The sequence below is a fragment of the Palaemon carinicauda genome, chromosome 8 (assembly GCF_036898095.1).
Source record: "Palaemon carinicauda isolate YSFRI2023 chromosome 8, ASM3689809v2, whole genome shotgun sequence".
Classification (NCBI taxonomy): Eukaryota; Metazoa; Arthropoda; class Malacostraca; order Decapoda; family Palaemonidae; genus Palaemon; species Palaemon carinicauda.
Genome location: NC_090732.1, coordinates 111,053,985 through 111,070,205, shown reverse-complemented (window position 1 = coordinate 111,070,205; position 16,221 = coordinate 111,053,985). Strand labels below are relative to the sequence as shown.

The window sequence follows — 16,221 nt, the reverse complement described above, 5'->3', positions numbered from 1 at the left end:
AGATCTTTCATTATTGAGAGACCTCCAGTAGTTAAGTCAATTTTCTAGAATTTGGATGTGGTTTTATAGCACAGAAGGGACGAGATTTGAACCAGTGGAAAATCTCTCCATTAAAGATATCACAACCAAGAAACTGTTTCTTGTTGTCTTTTGTATCAGCTAAACGCATAGGCGAATTATTGTACAAGTGTAGTCAGTCAAGGTAGGGTTCGAGGAACACAGAGTGATCTTGTCTCTCTTACTTTCATTCAGAGCCAAGAATGATTCTAAGTGAGAGTCTGCCCCATTTTTTTTTACATCTCTTCACTGAAACTAGATGAAGACTGAAGACAATTTATTAGAGAATAGTTTTCTCTGTCCAATAAGAGCAGTACAGTTGTACAGGTATTTGGACAAAACAAAAGGTAGTATAGTACTGTACTATATTGTTATTATTACCAGCTAAGCTACAACCCTAGTTGGAAAAGAAGAATGGCAAAGGCTCTAACAGGAAAAATAGCTCCGTGAGGAAAGGAAATAGATAAACAACATGATAAGTAATGAATAATTAATATAAGATATTTTAAGACCAGTAACAATGTTAAATTAGGTCTGTTGTAGAGAGGTAGAGGTAGTGTTCCTAATTTGTTCTCTGGGCTGAGGGTCCCTAATTGCTCAAAAACCAAAAATGCTATGTCATTCCTTGTTAAAAGTTTGGTCATAGAGGCACACAAGGAATTAGATCCAAAAGTTATAAAATGCTTGAAAGTGAAGGTGCATGATATTAGGAGTGCAGCTAGTTCTCTTAATATATAAATCTGTCTTTGGAAAAAGTTTTAGCAACAGCTCAATGGTATTCCAAGTCGGTGTTCACCAAACATTACCATAAAGAAGCATGATTTTTTTATGAAGACTATTGGGCTCTAGGTCTTGTAGTAGCGGCATGGGATGTCGTCAAAGTAATTCTGAGTTAGTTTATCAAAGTATTCTAGACAAGTAATCGAAACCAGGTTAGTAACCATTGTTCTCATTATATTACTTAGCTTTAAAATTATCCTGCTCTTTCCTTCAGGTGTGTGCCAGCTCCAACAGTATGGAAGTCAAGTAATATGAACCTTAAGGGTATTCATAGAAATAAACAGAATTTTAATAATAAAATTTTTTACTGTATTTCTTTATTCACCTGATGTTCATAAACATGCCCACCCTCCCTAATTCATAGTATCAAGAGAAGGGATAATTTTGAAACTGAATGACTAGGTTAACAAAGGCGGCAACGTGGCCTTTTTACCGTTACTGCTACTGCTAGAGGGTTCCATTTACTTATTTAGAACATGTAATTATTGAAGCAAAATAAATTAAGAAAATTTTTAAATTTCACGGATAGGCGTTAATCAAACGAGGCTTTTGGAAAAGAAGAAATACTGTACTGTATTAACATCAGATTAGTATAGAAATATAAAATTTTATTATAAAAAACCTGTTTTTTTTTTTTTTTTTTTTTTTTTTTCAGGAAAGATACAATTATGAGTTCGTATCAACCTTTCAGTCCAAGAGAGTATACTTAAATTGAATTTTCAATTCTCAATGGTAAATGTATACCCCACTTAATTACAATATTAATTTCTTTTAACAGTGCAACGCTCAGCCACTTAAGGGGCAAAATTCCTGACCGAATGTGTTCGGAAGTGGAGACAAACTTCAAGGTATATTCTAGAGCAATTATCAACATAGGTGTTTCCCTGAACAATTCTCGTGACCTGCGCGATTTCTTTGTCGACACTGTTGAAAAAATCATTGACCCATGTCGTCAGTCTCGGTGGAAAGGATCGGAACTGGAAATATTCCTTCAAGTGTACACTGATGCTGGTAGTGCATTAGATTTCATGACCAAGTAAGACTCGAACCTGTCATCATATATGTTTTACTCTCACACATATTATTCTTAGCAATATTTATAAGTTGCAATGTGTACTTTTCCATCATGCAGCAAATCTTAAGCCTCTTGATGGGGGTTTTTCAGCTACTGTATGTACATCCATGTACTTACTCGTTTTACTCAATTATTATTGGAAACTATTATTTGTGTGTATTTTTCATTTTGAATTGGAAGTTAATACTTTCATTAAATAGGTCTATAGTATTTTTATTTTTGTATACAGTACCTTTGATCTCTTTAATTAAAAAAAAACCCTTGAATCAACTCTTTGTTACACTCAGAAGATGAGCTTCTGGTAAGTATGATGTATCTTCTATCCATGAAGGGTCATTTATTACATATAGCACCATATGATTTTATTGTGAAGGTAAAATTTAGTTGTTTAACTTTCTCCACTTAATTAAGACTTACCATAGATTTATTCCTAGAATGTTTACATTGCTAATGTATGGATTTTTTTTTATCAGTCAAGAAGGAAATAATTAAATGTTAAGTGTATTTTTGTTCAGGAAGCAGACTAAAAAAATTGAATATATTTTTAAGCTGTACTCAAATATTGTTTAATACTTGTTCCAACACAACATACAAACCTTTTGCTCTTTACATGGGAGTATTATTTCGATGACAGCTGAAACTTGCCGTTAGAGCTTTTGCGAGGTGTAACTTCCCTCTACTGGTTAGCGGTCGTGAGAAGCAGGGTACGTAAGCCACCCCGCTCACACCAGCACTAGCAACTGACCATCTCCTTTTATTTTGGCTTGGTAGAGTTAAGACGTAGTCTTGCTCTCCCATTAAAACCCTTTAATTGGCCTAAAGTTTAAATGAGATCTTTTTCTTCTCAGATGTGACTAGAGACTTCCATTAAGTGTAGACTATGCTGTGTCCCATAGCGAAGCAACGGCGTCCACACCAGAGGAAGTCTCGGCAACCCTCAATCTCTCTTGAGACTTTCGGGTCTCCCCGCTAAGGAAGGGTTCCAAGGATGTTACAGTTTACTGCAGCTTCCTTTACTGCTGTTCACCTTCATTCCCGCGTGCTGATAGACAACAGCCCCTGCATAGGAACAAGAGCAGTGGCAGACTGGTTGCCTTCGTATTTTTTCCAGTCGGGGGATCCCTTTGGGGAGAACCCGGAAACTGACTTTGGCTACGTTTCACAGGCAGCGCGACCTTCAACTTGAACTTGGCTTGTTGATGGGAAGTAGAGTGTGCTGTGCGGAGGCCCACTCCAGGTGTCAAGCAATATTCCACTCTGAAGGAAAGTTAGCCTGCACCAGGTGTTGAGTGTTTTGCTTTTGAGGGAGAGTCGCTCCGTTACTGCTGTCCGGCAATCTTCTCGTTTTCGGGGAAAATTGCTGAGGGCAGCGAGCAAATTCCCTTGTGAGGGAGAGCCACTCCACCGCCACTGTCAGGCAGCGAGCATTTTTCCCTTGTGAGGGAGAGCCACTCCACCGCCTCTGTCAGGCAGCACTGGAGGACGACCTTCATCTTGAACAAGGCATGTTGACAGGAAGCAGAGAGCGTGGTATGGAGGCTCGCCTGCGGGTGTCAAGTAACTTTCTCTTTCAAGGAAAGTTAACTTCCTCTAGGTGTTGAGGTTTTTCCCTTACGAGGGAGAATCACTGCAATCTCCTCGCTTGCAGGGAGATTTGCCGACAGCGACAAGCGTTTTTCCTACCGAGGGAGAGCCGCTCCACCTCCACTGTCTGGCAATCTTCTTGCCTGTGGGGAATGTTGCTAACAGCGACCAGCGTTTTCCCTCTCGAGGAAGAGCAGCTCCACCACTAGTGTCCTGCAATCTTTCCTCTTGCATGGAGAATTGTAGACAGTGGCAACACGAGTCTCGTTAGCATTTTCCCTATGGGGTCTCTGCTGTAGACTATTATACCCTGCTGACTGCTTGCTGTCCCCGCCGCTCTTATCAATGAGTCTCGGAGGCTAACTCTTCGGACTTACTGCCTACATAGTGCCTGTTGGGCACAACAAAGCTCATGGAGCCTTGTGAGACCAAATCCTTTGAGACCTGCTCCTCTTTGAGTTTCGACCTCTTGCAAGGAAGAAACAACTGTTCTTCAAGTTCAGCAAGGCCTATTTCATTTCCTTCCTTGGGGATGACATAAGACTACTCTCCAACCCCCTGTAGGGGGTAGGATAAGCATGAGTTGATGGCTCGCCTTGATACTTATTGCTGGTTTGCAAGACACTACTCGCCAATGCACACTACTTCGGTAGCTCATAGAGAACAGTTTACTGTTGCCTCAAGTGCGCTGCTTTGGTGGCATGCACTATGCAAAGGGTGATATCAGCTCTTGCCTCGCAAACCCATGCAGGTACAGCTTACCTGTATGGGTTGAGACAGGCGTGCAAGCCATTATGCTCTATCAGCTCTCACCTTGTGAGTGCACGCACCTGCACGAGCTGAGAAAGAACACTCTCCAGCATGCTCTATCAGCTCTAGCCTCGTGAGTCCGCTCAGGTAAATTAAAGCTTCACCTGCGCAAAGTGCTCTACCAGCTCTTGCTTTGTGAGTGTTTGAAGGTGCGCACCATGTACAGCACATACACCCACGGGCTTTACCATCTCTCTTCTTGCCAGCACACACACCTCGCCAGCGCGCACAGATAGCAGACCTTACCTGTGGTGCTACCGTTCACAGAGGCTCTCATGCGTTCACTAACACTCGGCAGCGTTCACTAATATTCACCAGCGCTCGCCAATGTTCACTGATGCTCTCCTGTATTCGGTATTGCTCGGCAGAGTTTGCGGGCCCTTGTTAACAAGCTTGGACAAACCTGCCTAGTGTTTGTGTTTTCTGCGTTATGGGCTAACAGACCCTTACATGCTAGACTACACTTCTTCACAGAAAAAACTATTTCCTGAGGAGGTTGACACAACGACAGGCATCCATTAACATTCCACAAAGGCAGAAACGAACTCCTTTGGTTGTGCATGCATTTTCACCATGACAAAACCTCAGGGTTTTTACCGCAAGTATGGTTTTCTGCCAATTACTTGCAGCTGCTGCATGCCATCATTATGCCGAGTTTCGTTAGACGCCAAGTTTTGTGAAAGTAATCCCTCGGGAATAGTTTCTCGGGCTTGTTTTCCCTACGGAGTGGAGAGCTCGTGGGAGCACTCACACACAAGCCTCTAGTCCCAACGGGATAGTGCCAGCTTCTGCTAACTTTTACGAACGATAGCAAGCAATTATTCACTTACGGGATGTAATGCCGACAGCTTGGATTGCCACACCAGCTGCACACATGCTCATGAACATGTGAACAATGCTACTGCTAGTCAACAACCAAGTTCTTTGGGCAATAATGTTGCGACTCATCGCACATACATTATTCCCGGAGGCACTGAAATCACATATGCACAACCACATGCAGGCAAGCAGTCTTCTGCTGACAAGGACTATTTAACATCTTACAATGAGTTCGATGGTTGTTTTCCTTACAGGTTGTCGGGATATGCATTACCTTCTGGTAACCAGACATTGGCAGTCTACTCTCAAGTACACTCTTCTTGCATTCCTAGGAATTCCTCCCAAATATTGGGATCGGCCATCTTAGTATAAGACCCCATAAACTTCGAATAAACGAATCTGTTTCCAGGGAGGGAATATTCAGAACTTATACCAGTTTGCCAATTAAAAACAAAAAATATGAACGTATTTGTCATTTTCTGTGGGATCTTGGTCATAGGAGGAAGGAAGCCTCGATTGGGAATGTTGATCAATGTTCCCCAATCAAGTTCTGGATGCAACGAATCATTCGGGCTATACCTGTATGTTCATCCTGTCACAGTGCTCTTTGTTGCTGGTTCGGAAGGGGATTTATGCATACACTAACTGTCCAACGAGGGATTGAAGATACGTCTTAATCTGGCATTTTGGTAATGATGGGGAGTAATCGTTCTTGAGCGACCGGTCTCTTGCCCCCCGACAGCAATCGGTATGCAGACTCGCTGTTATACCATCGTCTTCTAGGTAATACTAGCTACTTAGGTGTTACCAATCTGTAAACATATTTACCCTACCAACTCCCATTGGATTGAAAGTAGTTGGAGACAGAATTCCTCCCCACAGAGCGGTTGCTCCCAACTGGTTACACATCTCAGCAGCAATCGATTTGAGATGTTTACTCGCTAGGCAGTCCTTCAGTTCCTCTGGAGTAAACGATGAAAATTGGCCTTTCATTTGAGAGTCAAGGTTCCTAGTTCCTCTCAGTTGCACTTGCCAACCCTTATGCAACAGACATTATCCCTGGGAGGTGTTAGCTACCCTACTGGGTGATTGGCTAACCAGGTAACCCAGAGCCCATCTCATATTCCAATAAGTAGGAGGGGGGAAACATTCCTTGCAGACAGGTTGCTGGTACAACCAGTCTCCCACAGCCCTAATTTCTTGTTATGAGTGAATGCCTCCTCCTGTAGGAGTGCATAACGCTATCTGCCAGGCTTCTTAGGGTAGGAGGCCATAGGAGAGTTCTCTAGTCCATCCCATTTGGGCATGAGCACAGTCCCAAGTCTTGCAAGATCTTGTGCATTTCCACACCCATTCACCGAGCACCAGTAGGTGGGCGAGCTCCTCTGCCTGACGAAGGTCAGACAGGGTGTCAGACCAGAGGACTTCATAATAGATATACCAGCTTAAAGTGCTGTGTGTCGGGCTGTCCACAGCACTCCAGGTGTTCGCAGGGGTATTCACCTTGGTGTCCAACGGGGCCCACAAGAACAACAATCGGTTGCTTTGTTATCTAGACGACTGGCGGACTCGAGGGAGTCCCTTGTCCCTCATAGAGACAGGCTTCTCGGTTTTGTCAGGGTTTAGAGATCTTTATAAACGACGAGAAGTCTCATCTGCAGTCGGTCCTAGATATGGTATATTTAGGAGTTAGAATCAGGACCAGACTCAAGGTTTTTCCATCTGAGGAGCAATAATGAGGCTGAGAGAGATAGGGGGAGCTTTCTCTCTTAAGAAAAATTGCCAGCACACCAGTAGCAAAGGGTGTTTGTGCATCTAACTTCGCTTGAGAAGTTAGTGCCCAATGGTCGTCTTCGCATTCAATCTCGTCAGTGGCAGCTGAAAACCTTTTGGTCTTAGCACCGAAACCCACCGAGGACCTTGGGGCAGGTAAGGCACGAGCATTATAGAGACCTGAGTTGATAGGTATCAGACACCAACCTACTCAAGGAAGTAGGCCTTCTCTCTCCTTCCCCGGATTAGTTACTCCTCACAGAGACATCAAAAGAAGGGGGGTGCTCATCTGTTTCACCTTACAGTATCTGGGCTAAGGTCCAAATCTGGAAGACAGTACCACATAAACCTCTTGGAGATGAAGGCAGCCTATCTGGCCCTCAAGCTCTCCCATTGTCCCCTTTCAGGACACTAAAGGGCTGATGAGCAACAAAACTACAGTGGTGTCCAGCATAAACGGGCAAGGAGGTACCTCTTCACAGCACTCATGCCAGCTGGCTGTGGAAATCCTCAGATGGACGGAAATCAAGTTGGTAGCTCTCTCAGTCCGATTCATCCCTAGCAAGAAGAACGTGCTGTCAAATAATTTGAGCAGGAGGACTCAGATAGTAGGCTCTAAATGGTCCTTAGAACAACAGATAGGCAACAAAGTTTTAACTTTGTGGGGTTCGCTGACAGTCGACCTGTTCTCAACGTCCCTGAACCAGAAACTTCCAGCATACTGCTCGCCAGTATCTGATCCCCAATCATTCTGGCAAGAAACCTAGCAACATCCAAGGGACAGAAAGGACGTCTATGCGTTCCCCTCCTTCTGCTTAGTAAGGAGGCTATTGAGCAAAGTAAGGGCATCGCAAGATTCATTGATGACCCTCAGAGCTCCGCTGTGGCAACATGCAGGATGGTTTCCGTACCCTCTACAGTTGTTCACAGAGGCCCCAAAAGATCTCCCTCCACTTCTCGATCTACTCAGACAACCACACATGAAAATATTTCTTAGTGCAATTCCATCTCTTCAACTTTACTCCAGGAAGTTATCCAGCAGCTGCTGGAAAAGAGAGACTCTTCAAAGCCAGTTGCACAGCGTATGGCAGGATACCTCTGAAAGTCATCTGCCTCACTGTATCAGGAGGGGTTCAACTTTTGTGGTTGGTGTCATGGATGGCATATCACTTCACTCATTGCCTCTATACCAACAAAAGTGGAGTTCTTACTGCACCTCAGGGGGGGAAAAACTTTGTTCAATGTCGGCGGGCGAAGGTTAACGCTTGCCCTTGAGCCCCGTCTCCAAACTGAACAAAATCAACTTTTCCTCATCGACAGAAGTTTCTCTCATACAAAACTGAGTGCACTTGCCGTCAGTCAGAAGTCAAACCACCTCCGTGGAACGTAGTCAAGGTCTTACATTCATTGAAAGGAACCCTTTACGAACCTCTTTTTCAAGCCTCAGACCGAGACTTGACCATGAAGACAGCTTTCCTTCTAGCCTTGGCCTCTGCTATGAGAGTCAGGGAGCTACATTTTGTATCCTACAATGGCACCCATTCAAGGGGATGGGGCAAGTGGCAATCAATTTCATCCTTGAGTTTGTAGCTAAGACTTAAAACTTGGATGTAGTAGATCCTAGATTCAGGTCCTTCAAGATTGAGAGCCTCCGTTCGGTAGTAAATGATCCTGATCAATTCTTACTCTACCTTGTGAGGCACAGAGGAAGTACTTGAAGAGAACCACAAGAGCCCGTCCTCAGATTAACAGGCTCTTTATAAGCATGGGGAAAGCTAAAAGGCTATGAAGAACTTATCTTCCTGGATCAGACAGTTGATCAAGAGAGCCATGCCATCTGACCTTTTACCTTCTGATCTTGATCTCCATGTACACAATATCAAGGATGTAAGCACACCCCTGGTTCTATGTAATCATGGGGAAGACCAAAAGGGAGACTGTAAAGAACTACAGTATCTTCTTGGATCAGACAGGTGATCGAGAGAGCCAAGCCTTTGACCACTCAACTTCTGATCTCCGTCCCTGTGCACACAATATCGGGTTTAGGCATATTACTGTTATTTCAAAAGAACTTCCCTGTGACAGAGGCATTGCAAGCAGTGAGAGGAAATGTTAAACAATGTTCACTGCCCACTACCTGCAAGACATAACCCACAGGAACTTAGACACTTTACCTTAGTTCCTATGGTGGCTGCACAAAATGTGGTCTAAGACACTTCAGTTCCTTTGTAGGACAAGTAGCAGTTGGTCGGGGCAGATGATACATTCTAGTAAGTCTCGGGTGAATGTGGTAGTGATTGTCCATTTGCTATTTCATCCTCCCCTCTCTTGGGGCGTAGCATCCGGGGAACTCTGCAAGCTGACCCCGTCTAACTGCCAATGGGTACCTTGCCCTTTGTGCAACCTGATATATGTACAGTATATATTTGTTATGTTTCCATCCTCCAAGCAAGTTGGAGTGAGGCAATGTCCATGTCAAGTGGAAAGTTTAGCTGCAAAATTACGCTTACCTGGTAAAGTCACAGTGCTAATTCTACAACTAGCACTGATTGTCCTGGCTGTATCCTTAAGGATTACCAAGTGCCAGGGTGCCCTCTAAACAACCCGTGCAAAGCACATAGGGTCACCAAGGGACAGTTTCTAGCCAGTTGGTTTTAGGTCTTCCACGCACCTGGAAGTGAGTCTCTTATGTAAAGATCAAAACGTTTGTATGTTGCGCTGGAAAAAATGACAAATTTGGAAATAATTTGTATTGTTACTAGCTTTACAAACCTGTAGCTCTTTACACATACTGGTCCCGCCATCACCTACCACCAAGAATTCCTACTGCAATTGCAAAGTGATGGTCAGTCACTAGTGCTGGTGTGAGTGGGGTGGCTAGCCAACCCCACTACCCCCCCCCCCCCCCCAGCAGAGGGTAGTTAACGTAAAAAGCTATAGGTTTTTATACCTGGGAAAAACAAATTATTAACAAATTTTTCATTTTACAATGCCATTGACATAGTAAATGATGGGCATTCTTTTAGGGGGTAGCACATGATTATAATTTTTCTCAGAAAATTTCTATCGAGTCTCATTTGAACTTTAGTACTGTAATTGGAAGGACTCCACCAGTAGTAAGATGAAAAGCCATGAAATTTTCGGTCATAGTCATATTCCCTTGTTAATATAGAATCGTTAAAAGCTTAAAAGTATCCACAACATTGATCATCATATGACATTTCACCTCTGTATTCTATGAGATTGACATATCTCCAATGTGGTCTTTGTTTAGAAATTCATTTAATTAGGAAAACAGTATGGCAAATTATCAGTGGATTTTGCTTTCACTTTATATGCTTTTAAGTTAAATACTGAATATGCATAGAATTATTTGGTAAAATTGGCAAGACGTAATTGTTGATGGGTAACACTTATCACATTACAAAGCCTCTTCTTTCAAACTTTTTTTTTTATTGTAAGTACTGCATCACCTTTATATATGATGTAAGATGTTAGTGTAATTTTAGCCAAGGATCTTAATATTTTATGATCACATCAATTCAAAATCTTGTCTGTCTTCCTTAAAAGTGCTCATGTTTCTGCTGTTTATATAAATGTAGGCCTTATATGTGCAATGTGTATTTGCTCTGTTTATAAATGGGATGCTTTTGTTTACCATTATTCTAGCAGTCCTTATTCCACTTTATCCAGACTATTGCTATTTTCCTTTACTGCCATTTCAATACCAGCTTCATAACTCAGTGTTCCTAGGTCAACAGACATTTTATACCACTAATAAGGTCAGTCTTTTACCACAAAAATGGTCTTCTTATTCCATGTTCTCCATGATTGCTCTTCTCATATCTGAATAGGTCTTGTGACATCACCCTTTACAATTGATGCTAAGTGAAGTATTGAATACATCCTAGCAATAATACCGGCACTTTCCTAGTTATACTTTTTTTCTTTGCAGTCTTTCTCTTGTCAACATAAGATTGGTTTTACTTACATTTATATTGAATTTCACTCCATTCAACTCTTTCTTCTTTTAAAAAATTTGGCAACCTTTTTCTTAACTAGGTGATCTATATAAAACATCCCAATAGCTCCTCTTTCTATACTCATCTGTAACTCCCTTCTACAATAATACCTTGAGATAACGAGCTTAATGCGTTCTGGGACCCGAGCTCGTATGTCAATTCGCTCGTATCTCAGATCATTTTTTCCCATATAAAATAACTAAAAAAATCAATCTGTTCCCACCCTCTGAAAAAACACCTAAAAACAATAGTGAACCCTCGTTTATCGCGGTAGATAGGTTCCAAACCCGGCCGCGATAGCTGAAAATCCGCGAAGTAGGGACACCATATTTACGTATTTATTTAACATGTATATTCAGACTTAAAACCTTCCCTTTACGTAGTACTGTTAACAAACTACCCTTTAATGTACAGAACACTTAATGCATGTACTACAGTACCCTAAACTAAAACAGGCACAAATATTAAAGGCGATTTTATATCATGCGTTTCCTAAACACGCCAAAAAGCACGATAAAAAATGACAACCAATGTTTTGTTTACGTTTATCTCTGATCATAACGAAGAAACAGACGCATTTACACATCTGTGTATAGGTTAGTTTTTGCATCGACTGCAATCTTACCAAGTATTGATTATATGTTGACTTTGTTATTACCAATGTTCTTCTTAATTTTTCTTAGAACTTCCAAATAAATGAAATGAATGCCATTTATACAGTATAATGTTTTTCTTTATGACGCCGCCTGAAACGGAAACCTTCCTTTTGTTTACGCTCCATCTTCGATCATAATAAACAAATGAACGCATTAAACACACATGCTCAAAGTGATAACTTATGATATAACAAACATTTAGTAAACATTATGTTATTACAAATATTTTACTTATCGTATCCATATAAATTCCTAAATTCGTAGCATAGCTGGAAACCTTTTTTTTTCCTTATGCGTTTAATCCACAATAGCAAACTGCCGCTAATGACAGAATGATAATTTACAATAATTTTAAACTGTTACGAAAGATAATTGTTCTTTCCATATCCAAAATACTTTTCCTAACTTCAGTTATAAGTCAACTTTACCCACCTCACTATGAGCAAAAAAGGTAAAAGAAGAAGAAAGTACCAGGCCATTTTTAAAGTCATCGAAAAATTAAGTTACCGCTATTACGTTCGATGTGACAGAGAGAGAGAGAGAGAGAGAGAGAGAGAGAGAGAGAGAGAGAGAGAGAGAGAGAATGGTTTTAAATGTACTAAATAATAAATATGATAGGTTATAACACATTGGTGCTTATGTAATATTAACCCTTTTACCCCCAAAGGACGTACTGGTACGTTTCACAAAAGCCATCCCTTTACCCCCATGGACGTACCGGTACGTCCTTGCAAAAAAATGCTATAAAAATTAGTTTTTCATATTTTTTGATAATTTTTTCAGAAAATTCAGGCATTTTCCAAGAGAATGAGACCAACCTGACCTCTCTATGACAAAAATTAAGGCTGTTAGAGCAATTTAAAGAAAATATACTGCAAAATGTGCTAGGAAAAAAATAACCCCCTGGGGGTTAAGGGTTGGAAATTTCCAAATACCCCGGGGGTAAAAGGGTTAACTGTATAGATGGTTTAAATAAGTTAAGAAAGGGTGTACAGTAAACAATTCTTTGTTAATGTATTCGTACCGCGCATATTCTTGAGAGCGGAAGCTAGACATCAGCTGATGTGATCACAGCCAAAAGTAAAACAAAAAGAAGTCAAAAATACTCGATTTTTAAAACACACCCGAAATTTAAAAACATAAGTACATGTTTTATTATAGCGCAATTGACTATTTGAAGAGTAAAAGTTTTCTGGAATAGAATGGTGTTTCCTAAAAAATAGTAGTTTGCTGACAATATTGGATACCGTATTTTAAGCTATGATTGAAATGGATGAACTGTATACACGGTATAATTTTTTTGTTTTGTATTTAATTGACACTTTAAGAAAACCTATTTTGGTTTCTTCATCTATTTGTAATTATTGTATAACACGAGAGAGAGAGAGAGAGAGAGAGAGAGAGAGAGAGAGAGAGAGAGAGAGAGAGAGAGAGAGAGAGAGAGAGAGAGAGAGAATCAGCTGTTATAATCGAATGCTGTGTTTTTGTTTCCTGTACCTCCTGAAGCGAGGAGTTGATCGCCACAGCTAACAATATTCATGTTAATTTCATTCTTAAACTCAAGTTGCCATATGTGAACTAAGGTTTTATTTCTTACAGAGAGAGAGAGAGAGAGAGAATCAGCTGTTGTAATCGAATGCTGTGTTTTTGTTTCCTGTACCTCCTGAAGTGAGGAATTGATCTCCACAACTAACAATATTCATGTTAATTTCATTCTTAAACTCAAGTTGCCATATGCGTACTAAGGTTTTATTTTTACGGAGAGAGAGAGAGAGAGAGAGAGAGAGAGTTGTTTTAAATGTAATAAACATAAAAATATGATAGGTTATAACACATTGGTGCTTATGTAATATCAACTGTATAGATGGTTTGAATAAGTTAAGAAATGGTATAAACAATACTTCGTACGCGCATATTCTTGAGACCGGCAGCTAGACGTCAGCTGATCTGATCACAGCCAAAAGTAAAACCAAAACAAGTTAACAATACTTGATTTTTAAAACATACCCGAAATTTAAAAACAAAAGTACACGCTTTCTTAATGTGCAATTAACTATTTAAAGAGTAGCAATTTTCTAGAATAAAATGATGTTTCCCCCAAAAATAGTGGTTTGCTGATGAAATCGGATGCCGTATTTAATGAAAAAAGTCCGCGAAGTCGTGAATCCACGATGGTCGAACCGCGAAGTAGCGAGGGCTCACTGTATTACAGTTGAAAACATGTTTTTAATTATTCTAATTCACAACCTATGCTCACAAAATAACAAATACCTATGTACTGGTTATGATCTGCAATAAAATGTGACATTATTATGGAGTTCTTACCTTCGAAACAGACAGTAGCGGCTAACGGTAGTTTGTGCGGAGGAGGGGAGAGAGACTTGACGGCAACACGTTCGGTACGATACACTTTTGTAACTCTACGTAACATAACTTGAACTTTAAATTTAACTTAAATGAAATTAGCTTACTGTACACCCACTTGAAAATAAATTTTAATCCTACGTTACACCAAACTTAATTCTAATTTTGTTTTCATTTTCATTTCTTTACTTTTCTTCTTCCGGTTTAGCTCTTTTTGCCTTGCTTTTTGACTCCCTTTCACCTTCACTTTTTGCCGGCCTTTTTAAAAGGAACCTATCTAGGGATGTTTGCTTTTGTCTCCCTTTCAAAATGTTACGAAAAGGACGTACACAAGTGTCTTCACAAAAGGCTAACGCATGACCGCACGCCAACTTGTCCGGGTGCCTCTTTTCCATAAAATCAGAAAACTCCTGCCACTTTTCTAACATGTTTCTGATTTCCTTCTTTATAGCATCCTTCTGCATGAGGATGGTACATATTGTTAATGTACTCCTCTCATATTGGCGAGCCAGCTCAGTCACTCGTACACCACTCTCATGTTTTTCGATTATTTCATGATTTATCTCGATTGTCATCATACGCTTTTTCTTTTCACTACCCTTGTTTGCACTCGCTTGCTTTGGACCCATTGCTTATTCACTTAATTCTGTACTGATTAACGCAAAAAACACGTACAAAATACAAACACTACGGCTGATGCTCGGAGATAACTTTACACGATGGAGATCCGAATGGAAAGAGCGAGCGATGCTATCCTCATGAGCCTCCTCTCGCACACTCGGCCACCTAGCGGCCGTATAGGGAACCATCTCGTATCCTCATATCTCAAATTTGTCTCGTATCTCGGGGCAAAAATTTGCTCGAAACTTTCCTCGTATCTCAAATTTCTCGTATGTTGGGATACTCGTATGTCGAGGTATTACTGTAATGTTATAAAGAATAAAGAACACCATGCCAATCTTTGACAGCTATCTATATTTTCTTCAGAAATGGGCACTAAATACAGCAATGCTCTGTGTGCTGCATGTTGTAAGTGGAGCTTATACAGACTTGTAGCCTCAAGCTGACTTGTTTTAAGTCTATTGCTTCTCGTAATTCATCTTTGGTCTCTTCATTTATAGCTGTCCAATTTCTAAAGCTTTACAGTCTTTCAGTTTTAAGCTTCACTTAAGTTAAAATCCTTAGGGTGAACCCAATAAAAGACTTAGGTGATTTGATTTAGTGTTCTCATTAAACTACTTTTAGCCACTATATGCAAATATAGTAATTTGTTTCAAACCCCATTGCCCATGTTTGTTTTTTCCTATGCATATTCAAACTTTACATCCTTGAAATAGGGGATGTCAGCATAGTTAACAACTGGTGGTGAGCGCAGGTAACTAGCCCCACACTACCTCTCGTGGCAAAGACTCTCTACATTTGTTTTATGCCACAATGAGTACAGTCATATTGTTCTGTCCTTTTAATCTTTTTCTCATAATTTTTAGTTTGAATGTTTGATATTTACATTATGTTAATAATGAAATGAGGCAGGAATGCTAGTGAAGGATGGACTCTACATTAGTATATGGCCAATCCGGCAATAAATCCACTGCCTCCGAATCTGAGGGGCATGACTATTCACAACAATCTCCATATGCTGAGTGTAGGTCATGGCCTAACGTTATAGGTAGGAGTATTATCCCGTTGTATGCAAGAGTATACTTTGAGAAGCTGGAAGAATAAGCCTTCTCCGGGATCATTGTTGGCAAAGCTCATGACAAAGCCGGAGAGTTTGTTTAGCACAAAGCCCTTCTTATCGAATTTGACATTCGCTAAATCCTCTAGGTATACTCCCCTGACTTGGTTCCTGGGAGTATGCTTCAAGACCAGGGAGAGCTCAATGTTGGTGGAGCAGGAGAAGATTACCACACTCCAACATGTGCTGGAAGTTCTTCCTTGCAGATCGCTGATGATGAGTGACCTAAGGAAGCTTGTTAGGTCTTCGATGTTATTTTAATGTAGCTGGTAGGTAAGGCTACTTTGCCCTCAGTGACCCAGTTCTAGTGACCCTAGCTATGACACCAGTAATATCAGCAGTGATCCCAGGACTAGCAATGTCAGTGACCCCAGTGTTAATACTAGCAGTGCACCCTAAGCTAAAAAACAACTGAGAAGGGTAATAAGTAAGGTCTGCCCTTGTGGAAGGTGAACTTCTGAAGCCAGAAGAGTGTAAGAAGCCAGTGGGGCTGATAAAACTGTCTGTCACCCAGGTGGGTGGCCATTCCTTGTGGCTAATTTT

The 16,221-nt window shown here is 40.9% G+C and overlaps 1 protein-coding gene across 1 annotated transcript in view; it reads left to right on the top strand.

Moving 5' to 3' along the window:
- Positions 1-16,221, top strand: part of LOC137645405 (acidic fibroblast growth factor intracellular-binding protein-like) — a 138,050-nt gene that overhangs the window by 58,401 nt on the left and 63,428 nt on the right. The window contains exon 5 of the mRNA XM_068378209.1: positions 1,616-1,873. Within this exon, the coding sequence (XP_068234310.1) occupies positions 1,616-1,873 (258 nt within the window). The remainder of the gene's footprint in view (positions 1-1,615; positions 1,874-16,221) is intronic.